Source organism: Antrostomus carolinensis, unplaced genomic scaffold (genome assembly GCF_000700745.2).
Source record: "Antrostomus carolinensis isolate BGI_N321 unplaced genomic scaffold, ASM70074v2 scaffold15087, whole genome shotgun sequence".
Taxonomy (NCBI): Eukaryota; Metazoa; Chordata; class Aves; order Caprimulgiformes; family Caprimulgidae; genus Antrostomus; species Antrostomus carolinensis.
In genome coordinates, this window is record NW_010328175.1 from 1,269 (window position 1) to 11,176 (window position 9,908).

The window sequence follows — 9,908 nt, forward strand, 5'->3', positions numbered from 1 at the left end:
GTCAGTCTTGAATAATTAACGCCAATGTAGAATTTGCAAGCACAATTCCCTCTCTCAAAATATGGGGTTTAAGTATTTTAAAAACAGGAGACAATTGTGAATGGCTCTTATTCCATTTAGAGATTGTCCATCTCTTTCCTGATTTAAAAGGCAACATGAACAACAAAACATTTTCTTTTTCTTCTGCTGTGTAAAATGATTCTGAAGTGAAGTCAATTTCTTGAAATCTTATCCGTCACTGAAAAGAACAGCAATAAGAAAAACAGTTAGTAATCAAGCTCATATCAGAATTCCAACCCCATAAGAACATTTTTGTTGGAACCAGACCACTGCTTTTGGCCTTTTTTTTTTTTTTCTGAAAGAGAACAGCACATTTTCTTTCACAGAGATGTTCATTTTTATAATTGCTTTTTCTGTTGAAAACCCAAAGTTATTCAGCAGTGAAATGTTTCTAGACAGGTATGCTCGAAAACATACACACCTGCCTAATCTGGTTCCTGTGCAAATGCAGTACTTGATCCTCAGCTATCTGTGAATGTATTTTAAGCATAACTCATCATTAGTGAGTTATGTGAAGTTATCTGTGGACAAGTTAAATGGAAATAAAAATGTAACCTGATTCTGCACTATATTCAGAAAACACCTTAGCAGTCAGAGCCAGTGCACATCTTATTAACCATTCTTTAAGCACATAATATTTGGGTAGTCTCATTTAAAAACTCTGAAGTATTCGAAGTTCCCAAGGGTATAGTTACTATGCTATGAAATTCGTTGCTTTCTGGATCAAATGGCAGAATTAAAAGCATTCAGAGCTCCATCCTTTTCACATTAGGTCAATGTGTTCCCACTGACTTTAATATCCCACTGACTTACAGGATCCAGCTGTATTTTATCATCTTTTCAGAAACTTGCATATTTTTGTAAGAATTAAAGATAAAAACAGACAACTTACCTGAACACTGAAGCATTTTCCATGCCTGCTGAAACTGGTCTCTTAATACTTTAATTTTATTTACTTTTTCTTGGGTAGGAGGTACATAAGCTCCGAAGTGAGGTGTAGAAGCACCCGCTAACGCTTTGGCTACACTTTGCATTAAATTTATCTCTGTGTCCTATTTAACAAGAAAAAAAAAAACAACTCCTGGGAACCAAACTTTCTCTGTTTCAGTAATACATGAAACTGTGTCAAGTTGTCAGAACTACTGTCTATACACAAAACCATGGGTTTGCATTCATGCCTCAGCTTCTTAGTCATGCAGGCTGCCTACAGCTCGGTATGCATCCGTGTCTGGTCTTTTTCTCGGGCCAGAGCGAAACTGGGGCTCTTTGTGTCATGAGCTCAGGGGCACCAAGGACAGTATAGATACAGCCAATATGCTATATTGGGCAGCTTGAAGCATTTCACACCAAGCATGCTGCTGCTTGATTTCAGTTCTGTCCTAGGCACCCTGAAGTACCACAGCTTAGCACCACTTCTTACCTCGATCACTGCAAAAATTCGAGACTCAGCTAATCCTTGCAGTAAAGCAAAAAGCAGAGAAATCCCACTTGTTCCAAGGCTCCTGTTTGGTCCAACAGCTATTACTGTCAAGTTTGGTTGATAACTGTATGCTACAGGAAGAATGAATCCAAGTACAGCAGAAAAGAAGTCATTTCCTTCAGCATCCTTTAACAACAATGAGAAACTGTTTAGCACAAATGTAAAGCCCCACATCCTAGAAATAAAACAAAGCAGTAAGGCTGAATCTCAACAAGCTTTTGACTGGCCTAGGAAACAGGATACTGATCTGTTTTCACAGCAATTTTTATATTAAACATGCAGATCATTCGTCTTTTCCTTAGTGCCTTTACACTGTAACTCTGCCTTCTTGATGAACTACAGAAGCTACTGAAGGTTTCCTCAACCTTATGCATTCTAACACACTTTAAAGATCTGTGAAGGAGTAGTACCTTGGCAAGGACAAGAAAAGGAAATACTTTCAATGGTCCAAATTGCAGTGAGGGGTGTAATTCTCAGTGTCATTTTCTAAATTTATAAATATATTATTTTATTTCTGTTAAAAAAGTTTTTCTCTTGTGTTGCCTTCAGAAAGTGAATCTTACCTCTTTCCAGTTCAGTGAAATATAGTGTTTGCAGCTGGTCTTTCCAGACTGTTCTTTCTCACAAATATGTATGATGAGTGTTTTTCTGTAAATAAAAACCACACTTGAGTACTTAACAAAACTTCCAATAAGAAAAAAAGATCTTTTCTTTCATCATTCTTTAAATACTAATTCATAACACAGGAGCAAATAACTATCTGCATTACTACATGCCATAATGTAAACACCAATTAAAACTGAGATCCTTTTCAAGGTGATTTAAAAAAGAGAATTAAAGACTATGGGCAAATTATAAAAAGGGGAAATTGCAAAAAAAGTTATAGATAATAAAGATGACTTTCAATAAGGAACTTAGCATCAGCAGTATGTGCCCCCTGCAGTTATAGGGGGGTAAACCCTAGGTAATTAATAATTGCCTTCTTTATTACTTTCTATTTTTAATATTATATTTTAAATATCCTGTTTTCAATAACAATCTAAATTTCAATTAATATAGAAGGATTATACTTTAAACCTACCACTAAACTCAGAAAGTGGCACTTAAAAGATAGCAGTTCATCTTTAGAGATCTATTTAGGGATGTTTTGTATTTTGTCTCAAGCTAAACTTCAGGAACATGAGCTCATGACTGATTCCGTAGTGCTGGTTTCATCATACATATGGACACTTCAGAACATTTATGAGGCCTTTGAAATGTGACCTCCTGAAGTAAAGAGAAACCTCACCCATCTTCCGTGTCTGGCATGACTTGCATGTCTCCAACAAATATGCAAAGCACTCTGCAGAAAACAAAGAAAAATATACATACATTTACAACTATAAGCAATTCTTTTCAATTAGTGCAATTTGTTTAGGGTTTACATGTAGATTTCATCTATAAAAAAGAATGTAAATTGTTTCCAAATCTGGTCCATTAAAAGAAAACCCATTTATGATAGCTCAAGGGAACTCCTTTTCTCCCACCAAATACTGGGGAGAAAAAACAAAACCAAGAAAATGTCCTCAGGCCAAAACCAAGAGAAATCTGACAAAATGTAGGCTAGCACAGCAGTCATCCTTACAGATGTCTTGCCTTTGGTAAGGCAAAAGGTTTTTGCTGGCATATACAATATTGTCTGTACTACATTTTGAAAATGCTATGCCTATGGAGATGCTGTTTGTTTTAAAAATAAGGTTTCAAAGGCAATTTGCTGTATTTCACACACTTTTATCTTATTTTTACATTTTGTCAAAGGGCCTCAAAGTCAAAAGATACAAATTCACCTTTGAAATCCAAAACGAACAGAATGTCTTACTGTAACAGCAACAGAAACAGAAGGTGTGGGTGATTCTGCAATCCCATTGCGTACCTACAAAATACATTTTTAATTCAGAAATAATTAATGGCACAAAAGATCATGTCATTTCTTATTTGTAACAACTGTATTTTTACTTGTTGGTATGTATCATTCGAAGAAAGCTACAGCACAATGAAGGGGATCTTAATGATCTGTCATAGTAGGGTTAAGAAAATATTATTAAATAATTTTCTACAAAAAGGCCATATTTGATTATTATGCCAAGATTTGTTCTCTTACTTCAAAAGTATGGTGCTATGCTGAAAGGCAACTGTAAAAACAGCTTTTGCAGAGGAAGGTAATCTTTCTTGGTTCTCTTGATAAGTCTGCAGGTTGGATACACTCAGTTTGCCAGCAGGCAAACTGCACTAGAAAAATACACCCTATGAAAAGGAAGTTGTCCCTGAATTCAGACTCTTCCTTTCATCTAGGCAAGCTATTCCTTTCTGGAACATATAATGACAGTATTCAGCATTCATTTATGTTGTGTAGTGCTTTGAACTCTACATGAAAGCTAAGCAAAAAGATAATGCATGCTCCCCTTCCTCACTCCTCCTCTTTCTATCTGTCAACACAAAAAACTCAGCTTAGTATCTGCAACTTATGAAGAGTTCTATTTCTTTTTGCCCATTAACATTTTTTTTTAATCTATTTATAGGCTCTCCTAGAAGTATGTGCAGTCTATGCTGTTAGTCAACATACGTCACTTCCAACAGCAAGAAGATGGCTCACAAGAAAGAGGCCATTCTGGTAGTTAGTATTCCTTGCAGGCCTGGTACTTTAAAGAGAGCTTTTCATTCCAAGGGAGAGACAGTTTTATTATGACGTAATAATCTTCTGTTTTCTTGTTTGCAGTTTTTCTCTATGTATAAAAACTTGAAGAAGCAAACATACAGACATGCACCCTCTAAGCCTGTCTTCTCTTCATTCCTGACCCTGCAGGAATCAAAATGCTGAACTGGAATTACTCTGTTCAGAATCACAGCATACAGCAGTGTTTTCAGCAGCTCCACTAAAGCAACGTGTGTGTGTGTGTGTGTGTGTGTGTGTGTGTAAATCAAAATTTACTGGAGTAAACTGTTGCACAAATAACAGTAAGTGGGTGCAGCTGCACATAGCATGGTGTTTTGTAATGAAGGGTAATGCAGAAGAGAACTCTTTCCTAAAGACAGAAGGCAAAACTGTGCACCGAGACAGGAAAATTTTTGACAGTTTTTGCTCAGATTTCTTGCTGCTGCTCACTGGTGCTTGATAGACCAACTTCTGCTCTCCTCAACTGGAAGAGTGAATGCCTGTCTCACCTGTATGTCTAAGAGGGATGAGAAGGTCCTTACTGACTCATATGCTGTGACTGCAGAAAAGCAGGGCAATGTCTTGCCCAAAGATCATTAGAAAGATGTCTTGGGGTTAACAGCTATGCCTAAATAGTTGTCCTCTCACCTTGCACTCTCACTCCCATAGCTAAGCACATTCTAGCTGAGACTAGTGGGGTTGTGAACTACACAATAACTAATATCTCAATGACAAGATGGTAGAAGCAGAAGTCAGAGGAATTTAACTCTCCACCCACTCCCCCAAGAGCAAAGCAGTTTATTATTACCTCCTTCTTAAGTATTTTATCTAGGATAGCCAACATATTGCCCAGAGAGAGCAAAGTTTTGTCCTCTTTCACAAGGTCTGCATAAAAGCCACTGTAAAATAAATTATATGAAGAAAAAGTAGGTTAGAGGCAATAATGCTTTTGAAGAGGATGCCAATACAGTACTTTGCAGTTAGTATTGATAGGGTATGTTTTGTATAGGTGCTACACATTCATTCTCAAAAACCTAGCTTGAGCAGGAGGATGACAACATTGTTGCCTGACAGTCTCGAGCTCTCTAAACCTGTCTGCATTATGCACTGGAAAGAAAACAAAAGTGTCTGACAATATTCAGGAAAGAGTTCTGTCAAAAATTGACTTTCTAAGACAAAATTTGAGCTTCTCAAATCAGCCAAGTTTGGTATTTTTTTCAGCTAAAAGTGAACACAGAGCCTTAAAGTCACCTTCCTAGCTAAATCTCTTTCTAAATTAATACATTTGCACTAACTGTTCTATCTCCACTGAAAAAGTTTACTCTAAAAGTATTCTGCTTAGTACTTTAAAGGACTTCAAGGCTATGAGCGATAACCAACACCTTCAATTTTAAAGGGAAGAAACTCTGGCTATAATTGACTAGAATAAAATCAAGAAGATTACCACAGCAGAGACAGAGGTAGATGACAGTCTGTACAGAGACCTCTTGTCCTCATAATTATGTTGAAAATTAAATAGATAGAACCAACCTGACAAGAGTTTTAATTTCAGTTTTGTCCATTTCCTTCACCAAATGAACGGGTACAGGGAGCAAATGTGCTGATCCTTTAGAGTTAATTGTTGTTGCTGTTCTGATGGGAGGCACTGGAAATAGAATATTTCTCATGTGCAGTTCCAAAAACTTTTCTACTTTGACAGTTTCATCATCGTTAGTTATCTTAGATTCAAGTTCTGTGGAGGGATTTGGATTAGCCTCCTTCTGTAAGTGCGATCTGGTGCTTAAATTCTGTAAAAATGATGTCTCTAGAGAAAAAAAGAGGAGTTTCACATGTATTAATTCCCAAGCAGTATGTTAATATTTGGTTACATTTATTTACAAAACAGAGTATCTGTATTCATAGTATGCATGTTTATGTCCATGCACTAGCTACAATGTTTCCTGTCACAATTTTTTTTTAAGTTCTGCTACATTTGTTTTTGTCTAGTGAAAAGCCATATATGATAATGTCTTATGCCAATATTTTTGACACTGAAAACAGCATCCTCAAACAAAGATATCAAAGCACTACTTTTTGGCGTGATGTTTGCTGGCTTCAGAAGTTCTTTTCAGATCAGCTGAAGACATGGCCTTGAATGAAGCCTCACAGTGCTTCATCCGTCACTTGATTATTAACTGGTAGTTCAATTATTTTAATCCACTTATATTATTCTTCATAATTTTTAATTTCTGTACAAATCCATTTACCAATCACATCTGCAGAAAGAGAAGAAGAAAGAGAAGAGTAATTACCTTCATACATCAACCATTTCCAGTAGGGTTTATGTGCTGCTCTCACATTTTGAATGGATTCAACAGCACTAGAAAAGAAACAGCAGTATCAGCACTAATGAAAATACAGGAAATGTAACTTACCTCAATGAAAAAGCAAAAGTAGAAAATCCAACTGAAAATGAACAAACTTTGGTCTATTCCCAGAACGCAGAACAGAGAGGTAAAGAGAATGAGAGTCAATGGGCAGATTGCTTGGCAAGATTGGATTCAAGGGGCAAAAAAGAAAAGCGAGGAACATATGCAGTATGTACACATTTACACACAAGGAGTGAAATCTCAGCCTTGCTGTTGGAGGAAGCACACCTGTCCCTGACTTCAGGAAAGCCAAGATTTCACCTGTCTGTCTTTGCTTTGTCAGAGATTTTACCTATAGAATGTAGGCATCACTGGTATTTGCAGCACTAAAAGAAAATGCTCCTATTATGTTAGCTATCATATAAACATAATTCAGGTCCTGTTAAATGCAGGGCAGATTCTGCAGATTATTTGCAAGGTGTTCAGGCACTGGACTGATATGATGGATAAATATGTAATCAACTCTCTGCCACCTAGGATGATAGCAACCTGAGATGCTACAGCTGGTAGAGAAGAAAAAGAGGCGATACAGGGGCTATAGGATGTACTAGGGGAAAAATAACCAGCTTTGCTCCATCAGAGTTTACCAAACCCAACTCTGCCCACAGCTTGTCTATATTTACACTGCTTCCCTGTCTGAGCTGAGCTCTGAGTTTTAACTAACACAGATAACTGGTATGTGCTGCCTTCTACCCACCAAAATGCAGGAGGAGCATTACTACTTAAAAAAAGCACAGTACAACTATTGAGGTGGGAGAGAGACTGAGGACAGAACACAGAGATGTGGAGATGGTACAGACAGATAGAGAGAAAGACTCTGTTTAGATGTGGGATTGATTCAGGTCCAAGGTTCAGAATACTTTAGTAGGTCAGATTCACCACTGTGCAAACACAATCTTACTGTCACCAAGAAGAAGTTAGATCTGAAGTTTAATTATCTTGGTACAGCTTCACACAGCTGAATGCTTTCAGACCCCAGGCCCTGATGCTCCAAATTCCAGAAACACAAAGAGTCATCAGGACTGGCTCTGCACAGCACCAATTCTCACTGGTGAAAGGTTAGCTCCAGCTATTGCTGTTCTACAGCAACTGAAGTGGCTCTGGAGACTGAAGAACAAATCCTTCCAATTACACACCTTCCCAAGCACTGGCTGTTAACTGGCATTGCCCTGATTACAGCAGGATGGTCTCAGCTTTGAGTGGGATGGATCTCTGCAGGATAACAAGGCCCAAGGACAAGTAGCATAAAATTATATGCCATTAAGAAGTTCTCATAACCTGAAAAGCATGCAAAACTGTACCTCAGATGACTTTTTTGGAAAGCAAGTTATCCAAAGCAGAAAATAATATATTATAAAGCATCATATTAAAACCTTGCTTCAGCAAAATGTTCAAAGCATGCATGTCTTTAGTCTCTTTGATAAGTATGTGGGTTGTTCTAGAATTCTTCATATGCTTACCTTAGGCAAGGTGCCATTTCTCCAGTTATTTGAGGCACAGGATCTCCAAGCAAAGTTTTTACAGTCATGCAGACTGATTCAGACAATGACTTTAAGTGGTATCCACCCTAGAATAAAGTATTTTGTGTCACCTAAGGAAGAAGTATGTGTAACATCTACCCAAGTATCATCATGGAAAATAAGTGAAACTTTTGAAATATATTTAAATCTACAGGAGTGGAAGATGATATGCAAGCCAATGATAGCTAAGTCAATGATTTTCAATATGAAAACAGTGAATTTGGGGAACAACCAAAGATAGATTTAAGACTGCCAGACTGCAGATGATAGACTGCTTCCTGCATACCACCTGTGGAGCAGTCACATCATCTGTATTAGGAGGGGATGCTTATTTTCACTTCAGCTAGTGGACAGAAGTATCTATAATAGCCTGCTGGAGAGAAACACAATGGAAGAAAGGTCATGCAAAACAGAGGTCAAGTGAATCAATAAACAGTTCACTCTTGGAGACCTTGTTGGCAGTAGTATTTCCATACACTTATTTACCTGAAAAGCCACCATTTTTCTAACATGCAGCAGAAATAGGGAGTTGAAATCCAGATTTCAAAAGGAGGAAGCATTTTTAATTGTTTTGGTTTGTTTTTTTAGAAAAAGAGCTTGCTTTAAGTTGCTTGTTAAGTTCATTTCCTAGATTCTAGCTTTCCATATACAGCTCTAATATAAAGACCCTTCCCCTGAGAGTATGTTTCCAAAGTCTTTTACCTCTAGGATGACACACAGCTTTCCATTAGCTAACTGCATCAGGAAATGGGTAAGATGGGCAAAAACCTCAGGAGTGGCGTTCATCTGACCCTAAATCAAAGAAAAAATTTTAAGGGATAAAATCCTGAATCAAAAACATTGGTGAAAAAAAAAAACCAACATACAATCTGAAATACACGAGTCTGAGTTGGGATACTGGAACACTTGCCTCTCATTGTATCTAACAAAATGCAGAACCAACTGCTTTAAAGGAATGTGCAAAAACCACGCAGTAATCACGCCTATGGGATAATTTGCCCTTACATGTCTTGTTGTAGTATATAATGAGCTGGGGTCAGCTTAAAGACTCAAACATATATTTTTAGTTTGGTCAAAGTGAATTTCACCTAGCAATCACACCACATTTAAGAGGTTGGACTATTTTGCAAACAGATTTATGACTGACAACACAAAGGCCACAACAAGTTACTTACTTCAGGGTCTCCAATTCCAGAATCATATCCAGAGGAGACAAGAACCAGTTCAGGATCAAACTGTTATAAAACAGAGAGAGTTGCAGCACATTCTTATGTCCTATTTTAAATTTTGTACTGGATTTCAAAGTTCAGCTGTTTTTTCAGCTACAATATGAACACAAACAGTCTCCTTGAATAAAAACCAAGATTAGCCTTTTATACTATTTTAATTCCTGCTAGAGAAGCTGCAGGTCATTATATTGATTATTTAAAAGCTAACATTCTATAAATATTATTCAGTTGATCAGGACATTATTCATACCAGCAGAAATAATGTGCTACTGGCAATTACTGCATTTTTACAAAATATTAAATGGTACCTGCTTAAAAAGTACTTAGGAAGTAGTCTTTGGTTTTGCTATTCAAACGGCAGAGCAGTAAAAAAATTACCTCAAAAGCCATTGGAAGCAACACATGGAAAAATGCAGAAAGATAATCTGAATTTCCCATCCCAACCTGCAAAATGTCAAAAATAGAGGTCATATTTTCTTGTTGGAATAACAAATTTTCTAAAGTTCTTAATTCTTTAGG

The 9,908-nt window shown here is 37.1% G+C and overlaps 1 protein-coding gene across 1 annotated transcript in view; it reads right to left on the bottom strand.

Annotated features, from left to right (window-relative positions):
* Positions 1–212: 212 nt before the first annotated feature.
* HDAC10 (histone deacetylase 10) overlaps positions 213–9,908 on the bottom strand; it is a 15,954-nt gene continuing 6,258 nt past the window's right edge. The window contains exons 9-21 of the mRNA XM_029086001.1: positions 9,768–9,833; positions 9,336–9,395; positions 8,863–8,952; positions 8,101–8,207; positions 6,524–6,591; positions 5,763–6,036; positions 5,041–5,131; positions 3,367–3,452; positions 2,829–2,882; positions 2,104–2,188; positions 1,481–1,666; positions 953–1,112; positions 213–238 (exon numbers count right to left, since the gene is read on the bottom strand). Coding sequence (XP_028941834.1) covers positions 213–238; positions 953–1,112; positions 1,481–1,666; positions 2,104–2,188; positions 2,829–2,882; positions 3,367–3,452; positions 5,041–5,131; positions 5,763–6,036; positions 6,524–6,591; positions 8,101–8,207; positions 8,863–8,952; positions 9,336–9,395; positions 9,768–9,833 — 1,353 coding nt within the window. The remainder of the gene's footprint in view (positions 239–952; positions 1,113–1,480; positions 1,667–2,103; positions 2,189–2,828; positions 2,883–3,366; positions 3,453–5,040; positions 5,132–5,762; positions 6,037–6,523; positions 6,592–8,100; positions 8,208–8,862; positions 8,953–9,335; positions 9,396–9,767; positions 9,834–9,908) is intronic.